We start from the raw sequence: 25,392 nt of genomic DNA, 5'->3' as shown, positions 1-25,392 counted from the left end.
CCTCGCACCCATTCCACAATTTTCTGGTTAGTCTGAGTATCATCAGTGACAGATTGTTACAACCACGATGCACCACAGAACGACACAGGAAATCATTTTTGCCTGTGGCCATCAAGTTATATAATTCTTCTCCGTGAGGGCTGGAGGTGAAGATTTAAATAGGATTTATTATCAGGATTTTTTATATAGTTTTTATAGTATGTTTGTATTATGTTAATTATTTTTTTTTTGGTCTTGCTAGCAAAAGTGGTGTATATTTGTATTTTGGTGGCTTGATTTGCCGTTAGTTTTTCAATTTGTTATTTATTATGTTGTATTTTAATTGTATGGATGTTTATTAGAGTTATGAAATTTTGTTATGTCTTTGTCTTGTTTCTGTTCATTGTTGTGATCTTGTGTTTTCTTTGTTGAGTGTGGTATATGTTGCAATAATTTCCCTTTGGGATCAATAAAGTATTCTATTCTATTCTTAGGAAATGTGTAGTCTTCAGTCTTAGAAAATGTGTAGTCTTCAGTCAAGAGATGCCAATGTTTAGACATAACCGATAGCAGTGTTGCTTCGTGTGCGGTAAACCGTGTAATAATTTTCACTGTTCCCGTATTAGAGTTAGGCCTCATGCACACAGGGCGTTTTTACAGCTGCTTTTAGGAGCGTCAGCAGTTTTTTTTTTTGCAGCTTAAAAATGTCTCTCCGTGTTATTCTGTGTGTCCATGCACACATAGGCTTTTAGGAGCTGTAAGTGGCAAAGTCATTTTCAAGCCGCAAGAAAAACTCAGGGCCAGTGCATTCTGAAGACCAGCGTTACAGTTGTAAAAACATCTGATGTGGCTAAACAAGGCTTACCACTGGATACAGCGTTAAGCCGCGTCAAGTGTTTTTTTCTGACATGTTAAAATCAATAGTTCCCTATGAGAGCCGTCTTAACTGATCTGACTTTCAGCCAATAGATTTGAATGAAAGTCGCATCCAAGTTGGCATGCGACTTGTGCTCTGAGGAGCTTGAAGTGGAACCCCACGCCAAAATTAAAAAAAAAATGGTGTGGGGTCCCCCCAGATCCATCCATACATTGTACCCCTACCCATTCACCCAAAAAGTAGTGTAGTGTGATAAAAGACAATAGACAGTTTTCAACCTTTTATTAAAAATGTCTTCTTCCCCGCTCTTCTTCTTCTTCTCCCGGTCTTCTTCTTCCTCCATCTTTTTCTTTCCCTGCTTCTTCCTCCAGTCTTCTTTTTTTTCTCCGGTGTTCTCTCCTTTTTCTGCCGCCGAAAATAAAAATAAAAACCTCCTCTGACGCTGCAGACAACATCATTCAAATTCCCTGCCTCTTTGTGAACGTCACCGCCTGGGGCATGATGGGTCTGTGATATCACAAGTGGGCGGGGTCTCTGAATGACCCAATCTGATGGCCATGCCCCATAGTTGCATATGAAATGTGTGACATCGATGCGGACAGACTTTTATTTTCAGCGAGCCGGCAGCGAGAGCCGCGGTGGAGGAAGAAGAAGACCGGAGAAAGACAAAGAAGAGGGGGAAGAAGAAGACAGAGGAAGAAGACCGGAGGAAGAAGAACAGTGGAGAAAGAAGACCGGAAGAAGAAGTGGGGGAAGAAGACGGAGGAAGAAGAAGACATTTTTAATAAAGGATTTATCAAAAACTATCGTCTTTTGTCACACTACACTACTTTTTTGGCGAATGGGTAGGGGTACAATGATGTACCCCCATACTCATGCACATGGGGGGGGTGGGATCTGGGGGCCACCTTGTTAAAGGGGGCTTCCAGATTTTGATAAACCCTCCACCCGCAGACCCTGACAACCACAACCCAGGATTGTCATGAAGAGGCCCTTGTCCCCATCAAAATAGGGACAAGGTGCTTTGGGGTAGACGGGCAGAGCCCCCCTGCTCCAAAGCACCACACCCCCCCATGTTGAGGGCATGTGGCCTAGCTTGGTTCAGGAGGAGGGGCACTTGCTTGTCCCCTCCCTTTCCTGACCTGCCAGGCTGCCCCCTCCAAATCCAAAAAAGGCCTGGTATGGACCTGGGGGAGGACTCCACACAGTTTTTTTTTCACTATTTTATTTTGTCGACAATTCTTTTTCTTTTTACATTCAGCTGTCAGCAGGTAAACCCGCTGAAAGCTGATAAATCATCAGTTGTTAAGGACACGACGGCCGGCTTCCTGGCCCACTCCTTAGCAACCAGCTATGTACAGTTAATGTAAAGCCATAAAAAAAAAAAAGCACACAAATTGCAAGACGAAAATTGTGGCAAAATCGTGATTAAAAACGCAGTACTTGCGTTTTGGATGCAGGTCCATTGAAGTCTATTACATGCAAAATGCTGCATTTTGTAGGAAAAAAGTCTCCGACCCTTTCCAAAAATGTAGAGGCACAAAAATGCATTGATATGAACTTGTTCCATAGGAACCTATGTTAAAAAAATGAAATGCATTGCTGCAAAAAGCATGAATAAACGCATTTGTGTGAATCAAGCCTTAATACCAAAAAACGGAAAATTTATATCAATACTTACCGTAATTTTCCTTTCCTGATAGAACTCCATGGCAGCACACGTATGGGTAGGCTCCGCCTCCTCTCCAATCCTATAGGACCCCACTCCCATAAATTTTTGCTCCAAGCCAGGAGCCGTGTTCCATATATAGACTACTCCAGCAGATGGGAGGGAACTCCTGCTGCCATGGAGTTCTATCAGGAAAGGAAAATTACGGTAAGTATTGATATAAATTTTCCGTTTTCCTGACAGACTCCATGGCAGCACACGTATGGGAAATAACTAGCCATACACACCCGGGTGGGCAACTGCTGGTCAAACAGAAATAGGTTTAATTTGCACCGTCAACAGACAAAATTTTTAAACCAAAATCAACTGAGGATAAAGAAGCAGGTTCAACACAATAGTGTGACATGAAAGTGTTAATTGAGGACCATGAGGCCGCTCTGCAAATGACATCTGGTGCAACATGAAGGGAAGCCGCCCAAGACGTAGAAATCCCTCTGGTGGAATGAGCCGTCACCACTTCCGGAGGAGCCAGTCCCTTGGCTCTATATGCCCACTGGATGGTCTGAACTATCCAGCTAGAAATTGTTCTGGAAGAAGCCCTCTTGCCTCTGTTCTTTCCATAAAAGAGAACAAATAGATAGTCTGACTTGCGAAAGGAAGCTGTGAACTTCAAGTATGTTTGAAGGACTTCGCCCACATCCAACGGATGGGTACTCTGGTCATCTTGAGACTTGAATGTAGGTAAAACAATCTCTTGGTTGACATGAAAAACTGAATTTACCTTCGGATTGGACCCTAGCATAGGGACCAGGACAACCCGATCAGGAAAAAAATGTCAGAAAAGGTTCTTTGCAACCTAGGTCACTAATTTCAGAGACACGTTTAGCCGATGTGATGGCTACTAAAAAGGCCGTCTTCATAGACAGATTCTTAAGGAAGAAGGAATCTCCATGTTCCAAAACTGTTGTTGAGAGAAACTCAAGGACTAGTGGAAGGTCCCATTTGGGGAACCTGGGTTTCCTGGGAGGTCTCATTCTTGACGCACCTCTGAAAAACTGCCGGACCAGAGGATGTTTTGCCCATGAGGTCCCCGTGAAGGCAGAGATTGCTGAGATCTGTATTCTGAGAGAGCCAACAGCCAGAGATAGGTCTAAGCCTGTCTGGAGGAACCCCAGAATGTGATGGATCTTAGGATTAGTGATGAAATCGGACTCATTAGACATGTAATCCTCAAACTTAGACCAGATCCTCTCGTAGACTTTGTTGGTGCCCGGTCTCCTGGCACTCATCATTGTGGACATTGCCGCACTTGGACAGCCAAGAGCTTTTAGTCTTTCCCTCTCAAGGACCATGCCATGAGATGTAACTGCGCTGGGCATGGATGCAGCACTGGACCCTGAGATAGAAGGTCCGACCTGAATGGCAGGGGAACAGGATCCCGAAAGCTCAGTTGGAGCAGCAGAGGAAACCAGGGCCTCCTTGGCCAAAACGGAAGAATTGCTATGATTTCTACCCTCTCTCTCCTGAGTCTCTGCAGGAACTTGAATATCACTGGGACCGGGGGAAAAGCATATGCTTTGTGGAACTTCCAGTGGACCGTCAGAGCATCTACCCCGTAGGCTTGGGGATAACGCCATCTCGAGTAGAATTTCGTCAGTTTGGCATTGTTTGGAGAGGCAAACAGGTCTACTTCCGGAAGAATCCCCAGAGAGATGACCCACTTGAAGGTTTCTGGATGAAGAGACCATTCGTTGTTGTCTAGATTGGTTCTTGACAGAAAATCTGCCTGAACGTTCTGGACTCCTGGAAGATAAGCAGCTGATAGATTGGCAAGATTCCGTTGGGCCCATGCCATGATCGGTTTCACTTCTTCCAGAAGGGAGGAACTGCGGGTGCCCCCTTGCCTCTTGATATATGCGACTGCCGTCGTATTGTCTAGCCGTAGAAGGACCGAGGACCCTTTCACCAAGTGACGGAAAGCCATGATGGCACGAAAAGCTGCCCGAAGCTCCAGGACATTTGAGACCAACCCGAGGGTGGGAAAGTCCCACCTGCCCTGGGCCACCTCTGACAGGCAGTGCGCACCCCAGCCCGTCTGGCTGGCATCCGATGTCACAACGATCCAAGGAACGGGAATGATCGAATGACAATTCAGGAGATTTTCCCGTTGTAGCCACCAAGACAGACTCGCCCTCATAGAGGATGTTATCCGTACAGGAGTGTCTGGATTCCCAGAGCTCCATTGGCGGAGGAAACCGATTTGAAAGGGCCTCATCCTCCACTGTGCCCACTTGACCATGGGGGCCGTGGAGACCATGGTCCCTATTATTTTCAGACACTGTGATGCCCGAAGATAAGGAGTTGACATTGCCGGTTGTATTCTGCTGCGGATCACCGGAATCTTCTCCACTGGAAGAGAGATGGTGCCTCTGGAGGTGTTGAAGAGTGCCCCCAGGAAGATCAAGGATTTTGACGGATCCAGATGGCTTTTCTCCAGATTCAAGAGCCACCCGAATTCTTGAAGGGTGGAGATTACCTGAGATCTGTGTTGCAGAATCTGTGCTTGGTCTTGAGAAAGAAGAAGCAGATCGTCTAAGTAGTGAAACAGTCGGATCCCTTTCGATCTGATCAGAGCTACAATAGCCAGTAAGACCTTTGAAAAGACTCGAGGTGAGGTGGTAAGCCCGAAAGGGAGACAGGTAAACTGGAGATGCACTTGACCCACGGCAAAGCGAAGAAACTTTTGTAGTTCTGCTGCCACTGGGACATGGAAATAGGCATCTTTTAGATCTATGGAGATCATCCAATCTTCTGGTTGCACCACTTGGCGGATAGTGAAGAGTGTCTCCATCCTGAACCTCTCTTTTTTTATGAAAGAGTTCAGATGAGTCAGGTCTATGACCGGTCTCCAAGAACCGTTTTTCTTTAGTACCATGAATAGAGGTGAATAAAGGCCTTGAAACCTTTCTTCGGCCGGAACTGGGATGACAGCACCTTGAGAGATCAGGGAATCTACGTATGACAGAAGAATTGACTTCTTTTCTTCCACGCGAGGTAGAGCCGTAGGGATGAACCGCAGAATTGGAGTTTCTTCGAAAGACCAAACGTGACCATGAGACACAGTCTTGACGGTCCACTGGTCCGTAATCAAGGCTGCCCAAACGTGCGCAAACTGACGTAGACGAGCGCCTACTCGCAACGCTTGAGCAGGCCTGATATCAAAAAGACTTTGTGGTCTCCCGACCACTAGAAGGTGTTCCCTTGTTGAACTTCTGACCTGTAGGTTGAGATCTTTTCCAATTCTTTCTGAACTCACGTCCAGGCCTGTAAGATCGAGCTTCTCTGGATCGATCCGAACTTGGTTTGTGCTGAAATCTTCTGCGGTCAAACAAACGGCGATCCTGAGGGAGGAAACCTGATTTACCACCAGTGGCACGGGTAATGGCACTGTCCAGCTTGTTGCCAAAAAGGGACGCACCCTCAAACGGAATCCTGCACCAGGCTTGTTTGGAAGCAGGATCGGCCAGCCAGGGACGTAACCATAAAGCACGTTTGGCCGTGACAGAAGAGAGCATGACCCGCGCCACCAGGCGAATGATATCAATGGAAGCCTCTCCCAAAAAGGCCGTTGCTAACCTTAGTTCATACACAGCCGAGCTTCTGGCTGCTTCTTCTGAGACACCTTTCAGTGTGGTCTCCACGTTATCTACCCAAGCCTCCATAGCTTTGGATGTGGCTGCAAGGGCTAGGGCTGGCTTGCAGGTCATACCAGCTAACAGATAGATCTTTTTGAGATCCGTATCAATTCGTCTATCCAGACCATCTTTAAATGAGACGGAATCTTCCAAAGGTAGGGTAACGTGTTTGACTAGCCTCATCAAGGCTGCGTCTATTGTAGGTGCAGAATCAAGATGCTTCACCTTGTCGGTCTTAAAAGGATATAACCTGGAAAATTTGGACGATAAGGAATTCTTTCTTTCAACTCCATGCCATTCGTCTGTAATGATTTCCCCCAGCTCATTCAGAAAAGGGAAATGATCCCGTTCTTTCTTGAGATGTTTAAAGTATTTCATCTGTTTTGCTGGGGAGTCTGCTGGCTCTTCCCATTTTAACGCCTCTTTTACCGCTCTTACTAGCGGAGAGATCATGGCAAAATCAAAACCTGAACTTTGGTCTTCTAGGTCATCCTCACTTTCAGAGGAATCCGAGAAGCGACTCGGCTGGGAAGTGCCTGGCTCTACGTCTTCCCTCTGAGGGAGAACTGGAGTATCGGTTGTATGCCCAGACAGCCGGTTGGAATCCCAATCCCTTAAGGATTCTTGCACGATCCGCCTGACCAGGGTTTCCACTGGTGGATCTGGGACTTGTTTTTCCTTGATTGCCCGAGAATAGCAGGCATCACACAAGGATCTATCCTCAGGGACTACAGCCCTACAACCCCAGCAAGATTTGTGTGCGGGGCGGTCAGCATGTCGGGAAGACCGGCTTGGACAATCATCATGGCGCCTAGACCTAGACCTGGATCTATGGTGCCTGGATTTGGATGATGCATGGTGATGGCCTGAAGGTGATCTATCCTTTGATCCCGATGCAGGACGTTGGTCAGACCTAAAAGGGCTGAAAACAAAGGAAAGAAAAGCTCAGGCTACAGTAAGCCAGCTGGCAGACAAGCGAGAGTTAAAAGCTAAAGCTCACCTGTTGCGCAGGGACTGGCCACCGGGGGGCGGTGAGGCATCCATTGCAAATCACAGCGAGATAACCTGCAATAGGAAGGATGTAAGAACTCAATCTTACCTTCCCATAGCCGCCTTTCCCCTCCCCCATTCAAGCAGGACTGACCCAGCACAGGACTTACCAAACACAGGCAGAGACACAGCGTGGGGAGGCCGCCGCAAAAGCCCACAGACATCCCAAGAATGACAGCTCCATCAGCTGTTTAAATTTCCCGGGAGCCGTAAAGCCACGCCCCCCCCGACGCCACCGCGTCATGGAGGACCGGAAGTGGCGTGCGCACATGCGCAGACCACTTAGGAACCAAGCCTCGCAATGAACACCCAACTGGGAATCAGGAGGCAGGGGGAGGAGCCGAGAGCGACGGCCTGGAACGCAGGAGCGCTCCAGCCGCCATACTAACCAGGAAGCAAAACGATATAAAGTATAAAGTAAGCAATACATTACCACCAATACCGACAGAAGGACCTGGAACGCTCCTCAACCGGAGACTAGCGTGTGCGTCAGGGCATAAGGGCCTCCCGCTAGTAGCAAGGACGTTTGGCCAAGCGATGCAGCCCACCTCTCATTCAGGATTTATGGCATCTTCCGGCATCATTTCAAATTGCCCGGGTCCACCCAGTAGTACTGAGATTGCTGGACTAAGGTAGAAAGGCATCATCCAGGAAAGCCACACGCCACCAGGTATGTAAGAAAACGCATCCTATAAGGTAAGACTTCTCTTGCGGGAAGGAGGACAAAAAAGGAACACGGCTCCTGGCTTGGAGCAAAAATTTATGGGAGTGGGGTCCTATAGGATAGGAGAGGAGGCGGAGCCTACCCATACGTGTGCTGCCATGGAGTCTGTCAGGAAATTTAATTTTAATGTTGCAGTAAGTAGAACAAGCAGTAGAATAAAATGTAAATGTTTTTTCCACAGTAATGGTACTTGTGTTAAAAATATTACTGATCATACTTGAAAATATTTTTCAAATTTTTATTCACTTTTCCCCTTAAAATTCAAATAAATTAAAATAATTCTTAGAGGACATTAGGATGAAAAAAAAAGCTGTTTGTTCCCAAAAAAACAATAATGTATGTGTAAATTCTGTATCATAAGTACAAACCCAATGCCAAAAAAGTTGGGACACTGTACAAATTGTGAGTAAAGAAGGAATGGACTAATTTACACATATCATAAACTTATATTTTATTCACAATATAATATAGATAACATATCAAATGTTGAAAGTGAGACATTTTGAAATGTCATGCCAAATATTGGCTCATTTTGGATTCCATGAGAGCTACACATTCCAAAAAACTTGGGACAGGTAGCAATAAGAGGCCGGAAAAGTTAAATGTTCATATAAGGAACAGCTGGAGGACCAATTTGCAACTTTTTAGGTCAATTGGCAACATGATTGGGTATAAAAAGAGCCTCTCAGAGTGGCAGTGTCTCTCAGAAGTCAAGAGGGGCAGAGGATCACCAATTCCCCCAATGCTGCGGCGAAAAATAGTGGAGCAATATCAGAAAGGAGTTTCTCAGAGAAAAATTGCAAAGAGTTTGAAGTTCTCATCATCTACAATGCATAATATCATCCAAAGATTCAGAGAATCTGGAACAATCTCTGTGTGTAAGGGTCAAGGCCAGAAAACCATACTGGATGGCGGTGATCTTCGGGCCCTTAGACGGCACTGCATCACATACAGGAATGCTACTGTAATGGAAATCACAACATGGGCTCAGGAATACTTCCAGAAAACATTTTCGGGGAACACAATACACCGTGCCATTCGCCGTTGCCGGCTAAAATGCTATAGGTCAAAAAAGAAGCCATATCTAAACATGATCCAGAAGCGCAGGCGTTTTCCCTGGGCCAAGGCTGATTTATAATGGACTGTGGCAAAGTGGAAAACTGTTCTGTGGTCAGACGAATCAAAATTTGAAGTTCTTTTTGGAAAACTGGGACACCATGTCATCCGGACTAAAGAGGACAAGGACAAACCAAGTTGACATCAGTGCTCAGTTCAGAAGCCGGCATCTCTGATGGTATGGGGGATGCATGAGTGCGTGTGGCATGGGCAGCTTACACATCTGGAAAGGCACCATCAATGCTGAAAGGTATATCCAAGTTCTAGAACAACATATGCTCCCATCCAGACGTCGTCTCTTTCAGGGAAGACCTTGCATTTTCCAACATGACAATGCCAGACCACATACTGCATCAATTATAACATCATAGCTGCGTAGAAGAAGGATCCGGGTACTGAAATGGCCAGCCTGCAGTCCAGACCTTTCACCCATAGAAAACATTTGGCGCATCATAAAGAGGAAGATGCCACAAAGAAGACCTAAGACAGTTGAGCAACTAGAAGCCTGTATTAGACAAGAATGGGACAACATTCCTATTCCTAAACTTCAGCAACTTCTCCTCAGTCCCCAGACGTTTGCAGACTGTTATAAAAAGAAGAGGGGAGGCCACATAGTGGTAAACATGGCCTTGTCCCAACTTTTTTGAGATGTGTTGATGCCATGAGATTTAAAATCAACTTATTTTTCCCTTAAAATGATACATTTTCTCAGTTTAAACATTTGATCTGTCATCTATGTTGTATTCTGAATAAAATATTGAAATTTGAAACTTCCACATCATTACATTCTGTTTTTATTCACAATTTGTACAGTGTCCCAACTTTTTTGGAATCGGGTTTGTGATTACAAAGTTATAGACTCATGAATAGACGCATAGCAGAAATGTGAAAATATGGTCGGGTCCATTGGGGGTAAACCAGGGTGAGAGCCGAAGTGGTTAAGGTGGGCGCAGAGCATTTGCTGGAATTTTTTTTTTTTCTTCTTCTTATGTTTCTAGTTACGTTTTGATTTGAAGTTTAGTTAAGTTTGTCAGTCGTTTATCTCATCTTTATGAGATTTTGGGATCTGTATACAGTAGCTATCATGGGGTGCCTGGGTACTCTTCTAGAAATTAGAGATTAGGTGGCTATTTCATGTAAGTTAGGTTATGGAAGGTTTCCCTAATCATTGTATGTTACTGTGTCATTTTTATTTTCATTTTGTTTGAATTTTCCTTTTTTTTAAAAAAAATAATAAAATAAAATAAGATTAAACCAATAAAAACTGTTGCTTAACATTAATGGTTATCATTAATTTTTTATTAATACATATGCTCAATAGTATCAATAATATAAAATATATATTTGGGCTAATATGAACATTCTACTACACCTGTGCAAAACATTTTTGGTGTGGTAATAATTATACAGAATATGTTACACATTAAATAAATACATTTTTTTTTTACATTTTCATCCATTTTTTTTGCATGTTATACAAAATACATATTCAATGTAATTTTAAAACCAAACTTCTTTTGTAAAGTCTCCTATGTTCTTAAAAAAAGTGTGAAAATTATTTTGGTATAAAATACAGTTAATATCAGAATTTTTGCACTGTTTTTTAAGCACATATCAGACTTTCCATAAGAAGTTTGTGGACAGATGGAGGACAATATTAGGGGGTCTACTCCATCATAACATTTTTTTTTGTCAAATTCTATTTACTGGAGTTTTTTAAAGTGATCAAATAAAAATGATTCCAATAAAGAGAAACAAGTTATATTCAGGTAGAGCACAGGTGTCAAACACAAGGCCCGCGGGCCAAATGCAGCCCCCCTGGCCATTCCATGTGGCCCTCACACCTCTCCTTCAGCTGCAGCACCACCCTTGTCTCTGCTCCCACCCTGTCTCCATAGTCGGCAGCAGAACTCCCTTGCCAGATCCTGCACTCCTGCAGCTGCAGAAAGGCTCGACTTTGATCAACCCCCCCCCCCTTTCTCAGCAGTCCGCAGCAGAGAGGAGGGCAGAATTCCTACAGATCTTGCAGCTCTCTGTGCAGCCGCAACACCACCTTGTTTCTGCCTCCCCTGGTCTCAGCATTCAGCAGACTCTGGAAACTGTCTCCAGCCTTCATCTGGTTCTGCACTTCCCAGATCCACCCTCATCTTCTTCCTGGCAGCAGCACAAGGTAAGGGGGGTGCATTGTGATGTAAGGAAGGGTGGGTGACTCTTGACTTCTGATGATGGTGGGGCTCTTGACCCATCATCAGGGCCATCTTTAACACAGGGCAAAAGGGGCAGCTGCCCCGGCCCAGCCATTGTTGTGGTGCCCAAAGCAGCTGCCCCTTGAGCCCGCACTGCCCACAAATAGATAAGTGCATTTGGTGGGGCCCAAGAAAATATTTGCCCAGGGTCCAATCAATACTAAAGACGGCCCTGACTATCATGTAGGGGTGTAAGGGGGCGTGGGGTGCTCTGGACATCTAATCTTACAGATATACCCGGCTCTTTGAGGGCAACTATAATGCTGATGCGGCCCACGTTTAAATTGAGTTTGACACCCCTGATGTAGAGTATGGGTGTCAGACTCAATTTCATTGTGGGCCACATCATCATTATGGTTGCCCTCAAAGGGCCAGGTGTATCTGTAAGACTATATAAATGTACTCTTTATCTTATTAAATAATTGCCTCTGCATTTAATTATTACTGGTTTTAGTAATAACATGAAGCTAGGGGTATGTGACCCTCCTTTTCAACTGGCGTAGAATTGTATTATTCTCATAATAATTATAAGCAGATATCCAGAGCAGACCCTTCTTACATCAGATGTCAAGAGCACCCCACCCCACCAGTCCTCCATCCTCCCTTATATCACACTGCGCCCCCGTTACCATGTGCAGCTGCAGGGAAGAAGTTGTGGGTGGAGCTGGGAAGCAGAAAGTGCAGGTTCTGGAGGATGACCAGAGGAGGGGCTGGAGTCTGCTGAATGCTGATATCAGAGGAAGCTGAGACAAGGGGGTGCTGCGGCTGCACAGAGAAGCATAGGATCTGTAAGAGGGAGTTCTGTCCTCCTCTCTGCTGTCGACTGCTAAGATGGAGGTGAGGCAGAGTTGAGCCTCTCTACAGCTGCATGGAGAAGAACAGGATCTGAAAGAGTGAAAGAATTCTGTCCTCCTCTCTACTGCCAACCCTTGAGACAAGGTGGGAGCAGAGACTAGGGAGGTGCCGCAGCTGCAGGATAGGTGCAAGGGCAACATGGAATGGCCTGGTGGGCTTCATTCAGCCCACAGGCCTGGTTTTTGAAACATGTGATGTAGAGAATGTTTACATTCATTCCTGGGGGAGAAATGCATTTTCTTCTGGTAACATTCTTCTCTTCTTCTACAGATTGTGGAAAACTCAACTGACAGACAGTTCCTGCCCCCACCTGGTATCTGGAATAAGAAATAATCAGACACTGAGGATACTGGACCTGTCTGAGAACAATCTGGAGGGTCCTCATTTCATGGATCTGATGGAAGCTCTGACAACAATCCGGATAGAGGAATTACGGTGAGTATGACAGGACTGACTGAGACAATCATATTCTGGGACAGTTTTATATCTAAAACACAAAAATATCATATGATGTAAAATACTACAATATGGCCAAACACAGACTGTTGTCTTAATTGATGGATCTTCTGAAATATTCTGCTAAAGACTTTTTAGCCCCCTCACACCCACTATCTGTGTCAGGTCACCTGTGGCCAGGTCACAACTGCACCCTGTTGGAGGCAGGGGCGCAGCGCAAGGTAGTGAACCCTATAGCAGACTGCTGCAGATGGACCGGAACGTGAACCCAAGATTCCCCAGGGTGCGGAGTCTAAGACCCAGTAGGTGTTCACCAGGGCCTCTAGTGGTGAGGATGGACTTCGCTGCAGCTGGGCCCAGGTCGCGGCCCCTGGGGTCCCCCAGGTCACGCTCTGTAGGGAGTGAAGGGAAGCAGCCACTCAGGACACACAGAATGGTGAAGGATAAGCTGAGGTCGGGGTAACAGGCAGACAAGGGTAGTCAAGGGACAGGCCAAAGGTCAGGGTAACAGGCAAACAGGAATAGTCAGAGACAAGCCAAATTCGGTACACAGAGGAGTAGTTTCAAGCACACGGCAAACAGGAAACAGGAAACTAATACTGTTGAACAGCAAGGCAGGCCTGCAGTGCACTGGTTAATATAGGCTTCCTGTGATGACCTGGGCGGGCCAGGAACAGGAAGTAGAGGTGATAAAAGCAGCCAGAAGGAAGAGTCTGGCCCTTAATGCAGACATGAGGAGCAGGTAAGCTACCAGACATTATTGCATATCCATGACAGTATCCTCCCTCTTACGAGGCCTCCCCCTTCCCCGCCCGGACCCGGGTTTAGAGGGAAACTTCAGATGAAATCTTTTTAACAGATGAGGTGCAAAGACCTCCGATGCAGGGACCCAAGATCTCTCCTCAGGACCAAAGCCTTTCCAATGAACAAGGTACTGAAGAATGCCTCTACAGAGTCGGGAATCCAGAACTTGACTGACCTCGTATTCCTGATTATCCTTAGAGACCGGTGCCATGGTAGGGAAAGGACGAGAAAACTTATTGAGGACTAAAGGCTTCAGACGGGAAACATGGAAGGAATTAGCAATTCTGAGGCTTTTGGGGATCTGAAGTTTGAAACAAACAGGATTCAGTTTAGAAATTATGGTATATGGACCAATGAATCTTGGAGCAAACTTCAGGGAAGGCACTCTAAGCTTGATGTTCCTAGTGGAGAGCCAAACTTTGTCCCCTGGCTGAAGAGAAAGTGGTTTACGCCTGCGGTGGTCAGCAAAGCCTTTGAATTTGTCGGCAGCTGCCCGGAGGGAATCATGAACGTCACTCCAGATAGAATTGAAGGACTCCTGAGCTGAAGCCAACGCTGGAATATCTGAAGAACAGGCCATGGGAAGCGGAAGTTGAGGATGTCTTCCATAAACTGCGAAAAAGGGTGTTTTCTGCGAACTGGTATTTACATGATTGTTATGGGAAACTTCCGCCCACAGAAGTAGAGAGGACCAATCGTCATGATGAGCGGAGACTAAGGTGCGAAGAAAAATCTCTAACTCCTGATTAACCCTCTCCGTCTGCCCATTAGATCGAGGATGGTAAGAAGAGGAAAAATCCAAGGCAATATTGAGGGATTTGCAAAAGGCTCTCTAGAAACGAGACGTAAATTGAATGCCCCTGTCGGAAACAATGTGAGAAGGAACCCCATGGAGGCGGAAAATTTCTCGAATAAAAATGGGAACCAAAGCAGGAGCAGAAGGAAGACCAGGAAGGGGAACAAAATGAGCCATCTTGGAAAACCGATCGACTATCACCCAAATGACTGTATTACCGTCCGACAGTGGGAGATCGGTGATAAAATTCATGGCAATATGAGCCCAGGGTTCCTTAGGAATGGGCAAAGGCATGAGGAGACCAGCAGGAGCTTGTGTGGAGGATTTAGACTGAGCATAGACATGACAAGCCTTGACATAGTCTTTGACCTCCGAGCGGAGATTAGGCCACCAGTAGTGACGGCTGATGAGCAAGAAGGAGCAGAGAAACCCTGCATGGCCTGCCACCTTGGAATCACGCCCCCAACGAAGAATCTTAGTTCTTAGCTCAGTGGGGACAAAGGTCTTACCAGGAGGAATCTTCGAGTACAGGGTGGTAGAATGGGCAATAATGCATGAAGTGGGGATGATCGGCTCAGGTTCAGGAGTGGACTCCTCGTCCAAAGTGTCAAAGGACCTAGAAAGTGCATCAGCCCGACCGTTACAGGAACCAGGTTTGTACGTAATCGTGAAATTAAAACAGGAAAAGAAAAGACTCCACCTGGCCTGTCTGGGATTCAAACGTTTAGCATTCTGTAGGTGTTGCATCACCTGAGTCTGATTAGTTTCATGCGTCTCGAGTCTGTGAACTAAGCTCTGTAATAGATCATCTGGGGGGAGCGGCACATCAGCCGGGTTCATGGCTGTTCAAACTGTCAGGTCACCTATGGCCAGGTGACAACTGCACCCTGTTGGAGGCAGGGGCGCAGCGCAAGGTAGTGAACCCTATAGCAGACTTCTGCGGATGGACCGGAACGCGAACCCAAGATTCCCCAGGGCGCGGAATCTAAGACCCAGCAGGTGTTCACCAGGGCCTCTAGTGGTGAGGATGGACTTCGCTGCAGCTGGGCCCAGGTCGCGGCCCCTGGGGTCCCCCAGGTCACGCTCCGTAGGGAGTGAAGGGAAGCAGCCACTCAGGACACACAGAATGGTGAAGTGTAAGCCGAGGTCGGGGTAACAGGCAGACAAGGGTAGTCAAGGGACAGGCCAAAGGTCAGGGTAACAGGCAAACAGGAATAGTCAGAGACAGGCCAAAGTCGGTACACAGAGGAGTAGTTTCAAGCACACGGCAAACAGGAAACAGGAAACTAATACTGTTGAACAGCAAGGCAGGCCTGCAGTGCGCTGGTTAATATAGGCTTCCTGTGATGACCTGGGCGGGCCAGGAACAGGAAGTAGAGGTGATAAAAGCAGCCAGAAGGAAGAGTCTGGCCCTTAATGCAGACATGAGGAACAGGTAAGCTACCAGACATTATTGCATATCCATGACAATCTGTATATAACTGTCCTTCCTAGTGCCCAGAGCTGGAAGAACTTTTATAAACATTTACATTTTGCAGCTGCAGCGCCCTCTGGGGGTGACTCTGATCTCTATGGGGAGCAGCTGGCTGCGCTGGAGGTTGGAAGATTTGATCAGCAGCCACTCAGTAGAGTACAGTAGAGTGATTACAGATTAATTCTCACATTTGGTTGACTCTTTCTCAGCCAACTACAATAATTCAGTTAGAGAATGAAAACAAACCAGCAGCCACAAGTTCATATTTCTTTGTGTGTCAGTGTGTTTAGATTTCTGTAGAAGTGATCTGAGTGACTGTACAGTCACCTCACCGCTTCTACATGTGTGCAGGTAAGTGATTGGGTGCTTCCTCCCCCTGTGCAACAACTCCCTTATTCCAGTCTCTGAGCTCACCTTGCTTCACTTTCAGCCTGGAATCAGTGGAGGCATTCAGGATGAAGAGCGGGTTGGAGAAGATTCTGTTGGGACTGAACACAGAAGTTCTCAGTTCAAAGCACTTCCAGGTTCATAGCTATCAAACTCACCACAAAAATAAAATCTATAGAAGTATATGAGAACTTTTGTCACAATCTGCTTTTGATTGTGATATGGGAGACCATGCAGAGCTGATGTATGTATCAAAACCTTCACATATATGGGGTCCCTGTACTCCCAGTAAATAGAAAAAAAATGTAAAGTAGCATAAATTATACAAAATATGTTAAACATTAAATAAATACAATAATTTTTGCATTTTGCCTATATATTTGCCTATTTTAAAACATTTATCCATGGTGTTTTTAAAATCAAACTTCCTATGAAAGGCCTTTATATATGCAAAACAAGTGAAAACCATTTGGTATAAAAATTAAATTAAAACATTTTTTTTTAAGAAAACTACTGCATACCAATATTTGATAGTGATTTAGTAGGGTCTCAAATGTGCTTATAGCCTCTGAGAATAAAAGGGTTAAAATTAAAATCTATAGGTTTTCTAGAAAGTAATAAGTAGATGAGATTATGGGACATCATGCACAGGGAAACTGATGTTACTGCAATTATGAATCATATCTATAGATATGATATACACTGCTCAAAAAAATGAAAGGAACAATTTAAAAACACATCAGATCTCAATGGGAAAAAATCTCATGCTGGATACCTATACAGATAATACTGGTATGGACTGTGTTCTGTTCTCACTATATGTATGCCCCAGGCGTGTATGCAGCTCAACATACAGCTAAACCTTCAATCCTATAATAACGAGTCTTTTTGTAACTCTAGGCTTTATTCCAGTGAAATAATGGTGGTCACATGAAACAGGATACATATGTGAATAGGATTGCGAATAGATAGGATTGATCAGATAGGATTGATATGTCAGGTGAAACTAGAAATAAACAGATAAAGGCATACAATCAGTATATAAACATAAACATGATATGCACTGAGTATACAGATAACAGTTCTGAGGAATACCAGCGATGCTTCCTAGAAGGGTTCAGGAATCTTCTACAAGAACATGGGCCTTGCTTCTCCATGAGATGTCTAAAAATGGAAGCTTCTTAGCAGGAGGTGGAGCTAATAACAAGTGATAGAGAACAGGAAATACCATAAAGTACTGTCAGTCAGTAGTCTTTGTCACAGTGACATCTTGTGGACAATATTGGTATTGCAAGTTTCAATAACATTAAATATTTTCTTAGGCTGGAGGCATGACACTCCCCGCCTGGTATCATCAGATACCACTATTTATTCCTCAGATGACAACAACAAAATCAGTTCAGAAACTGGTCTGAGGAACAACTTTGTCTCCTTGTTTCTGTGGATCTTGACTTCCACTTTTCTGACCTTCCCATCCTCACTTGGAAAGGTGTTAGTGATGAGACCCAAAGGCCATTCATTCCTTTGAGACTGACAGTTTTTAACAAGAACAAGATCTCCCTTTTTCAGGTTCGGTTTGTTATCTTGCCATTTAGTACGTGGCTGAAAGGTAAAAAGATATTGCTTCCTCTACCTGTCCCGGAAGGTATTTTCTAGACTTTGTACTTGTCTCCACTGGCGCAAGTATAAGTCCTTAGTGGTGAAATTCCCATAAGGAGCACTGATCACTCCAGTTTTCTGTGTAAGGAGTGCTGCTGGTGTGAGTAAGACAGGCTCATCGCGGTCACTTGAGACTGGAGTTAGAGGTCTGGCATTGATGATGGCTGAGTCCTCTGCCATGAAGGTTACCAGGCTCTCGTAGGTAAGTCTTGAGGTCTCCATTTTCAGAAAGATAGAGTCCAGAATTCTGCGGACTATGCCTATCATTCTTTCCCACGCTCCACCCATGTGAGAGGAGTGAGGTGGGTTTAAAGTCCATGAACAGCCCTGGTCTCTGAGGTATCTCTCTACCCCTTTAGTGTCCATGTTAGAAAGAATATGCAGTTCCCTGGCTGCTCCAACAAAGTTAGTGCCTCTGTCTGAGCGGATGTGTTTTACAGGGCCTCGAATAGCGATAAAGCGCCTGAGGGCATTTATGAAGCTTGAAGTGTCCATAGACTCAATAACTTCAATGTGCACTGCTCTGATGACCATACAGGTAAATATTACTGCCCAGCGATTGTTTTTTGCGTGTCCTCCCCTGGTGTGACGTGCAACAACAGACCAAGGGCTAAAAACATCAAGACCAACATTGGTGAAAGGAGGATCTGGAGAAAGTCTATCAGCTGGAAGGTTGGTCATTTTTTGTGTTTGTAACATCCCACGAAGTTTACGACAAATAACACATTTAAAGATCATGTTACTCACGCATCTCTTTGCTCCGACGATCCATAGGCCAGCAGCTCGTAAAGCTCCCTCTGTGAACAGTCTTCCTTGATGTTTGACGTGGGAGTGATGATGTGACACAATCAAGTAAGTGATGTGGTGGTGACCAGGAACTATTAGAGGGTTTCTCTTGTCTGACTCTAGGTTGGCTTGTCTTAGAGGACCACCTACCCTAAGTAGTCCATTTTCATCAAGAAATGGGTCAAGTTTTCTCAGGGCACTGTCTCTAGGGATAGGTTTTCCGTTCAAGATACAGTCAATCTCCTTAGCATAGGCTTCATGCTGTACAGTGCGGATGATAAGATCCTGAGACTGCTGTAGCTCTAATGCTGAACTGATCCTTTGACAATGGTGCCATCCCTTGTGGTCACAGCCGTTTGAGTCCTTTAAAGGAGCGAGCTATATGGATAAGACAAGAAATAGCTCGAACAGGCGTCTTCCATTTTGAGAATCTAGTAAATCTGTTAGATTTAAGTTGGCGACCTGAAGTTGCAGTATGAAATGTTGAGATCTCAGGAGGGATGTCAGTATCTGAGTCTGGATCTACTAGTTCAATAGGATCACTTTTAGGAAAAGTCTGTTCTGCATCATACAAGAATGCAGGTCCAGTAAACCATGTTGTGTCTTTAAGGTTGCATGCAGCAACAGCTCTTGTAGCATGGTCTGCAGGATTATAGTCAGTAGGTAAGTAGTGCCATTGTGTTGGACTAGTGGATCTCCTAATCCTCAACACTCTGTTGTTGACATAAACATAGAAACGTCTGGTCTCATTGTAGATGTATCCTAGCACTACCTTGCTGTCTGTGTAGAGCTGAACATCCTTAAGGTCAATGTCCATCTCTGAGGTTATTAGTTCTGCTAGTTCAACAGCTAGTACTGCAGCACAAAGTTCCAGCCTAGGTATAGTGTGCTCAGGGTGTGGAGCCAGCTTTGCCTTGCCCATGACGAATCCTACATGGCATCATGCTGTAGTGTCAACAGTCCTTAAGTAGGCCACGGCAGCTATTGCCTTGACAGAAGCATCACAGAATATGCAAAGGGTTTGGCTCTGCATCTTTGTAGAAGGTACGGGAGCATATGGGCGTGAAACATAGAGATCAGATAAGACTGATAGAGAGTCCCTCCACTCTACCAAAGAGTTCCTCTTATCAAGGGGTAGTGGGGCATCCCAGTTGGATGTTTCACGAATCAAGTCTCTAAGTAAGGCTTTACCTTGAATTGTAACAGGTGCCGCAAATCCTAAGTGATCGTACAGGCTATTGATTGTAGACAAGACACCTCTGTCGTGAAGGGTCTTTCTTCTCCATTTAATTGGAAGGTAAAGTAATCGGATTTCAAGTCCCAAAGTAGACCTAGACTGTGCAGGAGAGGTAAAGAGTCTGTACCCAGATCTAAGTCCTTTAGATCACTGGAATGGTCTTGAGCGGGGAAAGCTTCCATTACCTCTTTGCTGTTGGAAGCAATCTTGTGAAGCCTGAGATTGGAACAAGCGAGCATTTCCTGTGCTCTTTTAAGAAGAAAGATTGCAGACTCACTGGAAGGTAAGGATTTTAAACAGTCATCCACATAAAAGTCTTTCTCTACGAATTGTCTTGCATCTGAGCCAAACTCAAGTTCGCCTTCTTGGGCAGTCGCCTTCCGTAGATAGCGACTGCAGGTGAAAGGCTACCCACATGGAAGAAAAATATATTTTAAAAAAATTAATTTTTCCCCCAAATATATTGGAAATATATTTGAAATGCTACAATTTTGGCCATATTCAATATATTTCTAAATATGTTATAGGGAGATACCAACACTCTTCAGAGTCTTTAGGGGTGAGAGCAATCTCGGCATGACCGTTCTCAAAGATCTTCCCCATGAAAGAAAATAAATGTTTTCTCTGTGGTCTGAAGGGAAGAGGTGCGACCCAGCTGTTTGTGCTGTCTTTGACTAGACCTTGCTCCATTATTTCTAAGAAGAGTTTGTCTTTGATAGACATTGCCACATGATTGTCATCTTTAGTTCTCTGAAAGACTGTGCACCGTAAATGGTCTTGGTCACTGTCACAGGCAAAGTCGTCACTAGTGGGGCTTGTGAAGGGACAAGATGAGTGGGTAGCGTAGGCTGATTCTTTAACAAGGAAATGGTTGTGGCATGGCTGGAAAAGAGAGGGACGTCCATTCTCTAGGGTATTTGTGAGCATGCTGCTAACGGAGTTAGGTTTGTGCACGCTTCCTAGACAGACATCTCCTATGATGATCCATCCGAGGTCTAACTTCTGAGCATAAGGGGCGTTATTGGGACCATTAATTTGAGCTCTTGATTTGTGGGCTTGTAAGATATCTCTCCCGAGGAGTAGGATAATCTGAGCCTGAGGATCAAGTTCTGGTATCATATGCGCTATGCGTTTCAAGTGTGGGTGATGAGCAGACTACATCTGGTGTGGGAATCTCAGATCTATGACCAGGGATCTGATTGCATTAGATAAAAGTTGGCAAAGACAAGCGTGATCGCCCGTCGATGGACTCGATTTGGTAGCCGGATGCTCTCCTACCAGCCATCTCCACTATACCTGCACAAGTTTTTAAGGAGTAGGGAATGCTGGGGCCTTTAATGCTGAACATGTCAAAGAAAGTTAAGCTGGCTAATGACTTGTTACTTTGGTCATCCAGGATTACGTAAAGCTTAATAGCTTTGTCTTTTTGGCCCGCTGGGTAGACTCTGACTAGGCAGATTTTGGAGCAGGACCTACCACCTATGGCTCCTTTGCAGACCTCTGTACATTGTGAAGTGATCTCTGGTGTAGTTGTGGTGGTGTGCTCCTCCTCCCTGCCGTGCTCACTAGTGCTGAGGGTGTGTTGTAAAGTCCATAGAGCTGGCCCAGGATGCAACCCTGTGTTGTGATCTGAGCTGTCACATTCTGTGCAATTTAAACTGACCTTACAGTCCTTGGCGAGATGAGATGTTGAAGAGCAGCACCTGTAGCAGATGTGGTTCTCCTTGAGGAAAGCTTTGCGGTCCTGCAGGGTTTTCTCTCTGAAGGCTCTGCATTTTAGGAGAGGATGTGGCTTCCGATGCAAGGGACACTGCTTACCAGGATCTTGGACCTTTGTCTCTGAGTTAGAGAAGTTGGCAGACCTGTGAAAGGAACCTGGAGGAGACACGTTAGTTTTGTGTACTGCTACTGGAGGTTTGCAAGGGTTAAATCCCACAGGAGCAGCACACAACAGCGTAAAATCAAAACTTGGATAATTTCTTGTTTTAGCTTGCTGGCACACAAAGTCCACAAAAACAGAAAAAGGAAGGGATGGAACATCATGCTATCTTTTAAATCGGGATCCATGTGTAATCCACTGCTCTTGCAAGTTATAGGGTAACTTTTGCACAATGGGGTTGACACCTTTGGCTGTGTCAAGGAATGCAAGTCCTTGTAAGTCTCCCTTGGATTTAGCTACTTGAAGTTCCATTAACAAGTCACTTAACTCTCTAAGTTTATGGTAGGCTTTGCTAGGTATTTTGGGAAAGTTATCAAGTCTTTTGAATAATGCATTTTCTACTGCTTCTGCTGAACCATAACACTCATCAAGTCTATCCCAGATTGTTCTAAGACCAGTGTCTGGGTGGTTTATATTTATTGTCCTGATTCGCCTGGCATGCTCGGCAGACTCATTTCCAAGCCATTTGATCAGGAGGTCTATCTCTTCGCTGCAAGATAGCCCTAAGTCTCTGATGGTGTTTTGAAAGGATGACCGCCAGGCTCTGTATTTTTCAGGGCGGTCATTAAACTTTTCAAGTCCTTTGGTGACTAACTCACGTCGGGCTAAGAACCTTGCAAAGTCTATTGTGGCTTGGTTAGCCTGCTGTGTGTTGCCATGGTAAGGTGGCTGTGTGTAGTCATACATTTGCTGGCACCAAGCTGGCCTCTGATGTACTGTTCTGGCTTGGGCGTTGGTTCTGGAGGGCGATTAGAAGGAGATTCTGTTATCTCACTTATGGGGAGTCTGTCGTAGGAGACGTCACTTTGCACAGATTTCTCCCGTTTGCAGGCTTGAGGCTTGTCACTGACTTGCGGCAGTACCGTGTGGTGGCTTTGGCTTGTCTCTTTGACGTCATCTTTGACACTGCTTGTTTTAAAATGTTGATTGATGTAATCTGAAGTTCGTTGTAGAGAATTTTGAATTTCAGCTTCTGGGTCGAGAATATTGCTGCATCTGCTGCGTTCACTTCTCGGGTATACGGCCAATTCTAAGGCCTCTGCTTCAGCTATGGCTGCTGTTACTTCCTTCTCTACAGTGAGTTTCTCTAGGGCTACTTCTAGGAGGGCTTCCTTGGCCTCTAACTGTACCTCTTGCGTCTTTGCTTCTAGGAGGGCTTCCTCTGTCTCTTTCTTTAACCTCACTTTCTCCTGATTAATCTGCATTTCTTGCTCAGCAAAGGCTGCTCGGGCCTTGGCGGCTTCAGCTTTTGCACGTGCTATGGCAAGTGCATTGCTTGCGGAGGAAGATCTAGAGGAGCCGGAAACTTGGGACCTTGTCTTGAGTGAGGATGTTTGGCTATGTGACATGTTGCTTGCAGGAATGCTTGACTGTGTAGAGACTGCTGTATTGCATATGCAGATGACTGTGCTGGCAGGGTAGCAGGCCTCTGTATAGTCACTGTCCTAAATCCCACTTGCTGGATAGCGCTGTTTCACTGTTCTGTTCTCACTACATGTATGCCCCAGGCGTGTATGCAGCTCAACATACAGCTAAACCTTCAATCCTATAATAAGCAGTCTTTTTGTAACTTTAGGCTTTATTCCAGTGAAAGAATGGTGGTCACATGAAACAGGATACATATGCGAATAGGATTGCGAATAGATAGGATTGATCAGATAGGATTGATATGTCAGGTGAAACTAGAAATAAACAGATAAAGGCATACAATCAGTATATAAACATAAACAAGATATGCACTGAGTATACAGCTAACAGTTCTGAGGCATACCAGCGATGCTTCCTAGAAGGGTTCAGGAATCTTCTACAAGAACATGGGGTACAAGCCTTGCTTCTCCCTGAGATGTCTAGAAATGGAAGCCTTTTAGCAGGAGGTGGAGCTTATAACCAGTGATAGAGAACAGGAAATACCACAAAGTACTGTCTGTCAGTAGTCTTTGTCATAGTGGCATCTTGTGGACAATATTGCAAGTTTCAATAACATTAATTCTTTTCTTAGGCTGGAGGCACGACAGACTGGGTAATGTGTTAGGATCTATACTGGTATGGACTGGGTAATGTGTTAGAAAGGAAAGGATGCCACACCATTTGATGGAAATTAAAATTATCACCCTACAGAGGGCTGATTTCAAAGACACCCCAAAAATAAAAGTGAAAAAATTATACAGCAGGCGAGTCCATTTTGCTCAAATTTGTTTGCAGCTACTCAAAATGGTCCTCAGTAGTTTTATGGCGCCCACGTGCTTGTATGCATGCCTGACAATGTCGGGGCATGCTCCTTTTGAGACGACAGATGGTGTCCTGGGGTATTTCCTCCAGAAGATTGCTAAGACCCTGAAACTGAGCTGCAGCATGATGGCCAAGACCATACAGCGGTTTAACAGGACAGGGTCCACTCAGAATAGGCCTCGCAATGGTCGACCAAAGAAGTTGAGTGCACGTGCTTAGCATCATATCCAGAGGTTGTCTTTGGGAAATAGACGTATGAGTGCTGCCAGCATTGCTGCAGAGGTTGAAGGGGTGGAAGGTCAGCCTGTCAGTGCTCAGACCATACGTCGCACACTGCATCAAATTGGTCTGCATGGCTGTCATCCCAGAAGGAAACCTCTTCTAAAGATAATGCACAAGAAAGCCCACAAACAGTTTGCTGATGACAAGCAGACTAAGGACATGGATTACTGGAACCATGTCCTGTGGTCTGAAGAGACCAAGATTAACTTATTTGGTTCAGATGATGTCAAGCATGTGTGGTGGCAACCAGGTGGGGAGTACAAAGACAAGTGTGTCTTGCCTACAGTCAAGCATGGTGGTGAGAGTGTCATGGTCTGGGGCTGCATGAGTGATGCCGGCACTGGGTAGCTACAGTTTCTTTGAGGGAACCATAAATGCCAACATGTACAGTGACATACTAAAGCAGAGCATGATCCCCCCCCTTCGAAGACTGGGCCGCAGGGCAGTATTCCAACATGACAACAACCCCAAACACACCTCCAAGACGACCACTGCCTTGCTAAAGGTGCTAAGGGGAAAAGGTGATGGCCTGCCAAGCATGTCTCCAGACCTAAACCCTATTGAGCATCTGTGGGGCATCCTCAAATGGAAGGCGGAGGAGCGCAAGGTCTCTAACATCCACCAGCTTCGTGATGTCATCATGGAGGAGTGGAAGAGGACTCCAGTGGCAACCTGTGAAGCTCTGGTGAACTCCATGCCAGAGAGGGTTAAGGCAGTGCTGGAAAAAAATGGTAGCCACACAAAATATTGACACTTTGGGCCCAATCTGGACATTTTGACTTAGGGGTGTTCTCACTTTTTGTAGACATTAATGACTGTGTGTTGAGTTATTTTGAGGGGACAGCAAATTTACACTGTTATACAAGCTGTACACTCACTACTTTACATTGTAGCAAAGTGTAATTTCTTCAGTGTCACATGAAAAGATATAATAGAATATTTACAAAAACTTGAGAGGTGTACTCAGTTTTGTGAGACACTGTATATAAGCACTGTGTATAAGCAAATGTTCTTCTTTTAGGATTCCCAGCACTCAGACTACCAGTGCTTCTAATCCCAGGCAGTTGCGACGGCCCCATCCATCTGGATCTAGAACCAAGCCTTCAGGGCAAGGGCAGAAAAAACCCTGGGC

General features: G+C 45.2%; 1 protein-coding gene across 1 annotated transcript in view; it reads left to right on the top strand.

Annotated features, from left to right (window-relative positions):
- LOC309569498 (NACHT, LRR and PYD domains-containing protein 12-like) overlaps positions 1–25,392 on the top strand; it is a 1,417,729-nt gene that overhangs the window by 64,095 nt on the left and 1,328,242 nt on the right. Inside the window, exon 6 of the mRNA XM_082275358.1 lies at positions 12,482–12,646. Coding sequence (XP_082131484.1) covers positions 12,482–12,646 — 165 coding nt within the window. The remainder of the gene's footprint in view (positions 1–12,481; positions 12,647–25,392) is intronic.

Source organism: Pelophylax lessonae, assembly GCF_965119305.1.
Source record: "Pelophylax lessonae genome assembly, chromosome: 13".
Taxonomy (NCBI): Eukaryota; Metazoa; Chordata; class Amphibia; order Anura; family Ranidae; genus Pelophylax; species Pelophylax lessonae.
The sequence above is the reverse complement of the archived record's forward strand: the minus strand, read 5'-3'. Positions and strand labels throughout refer to the sequence as shown.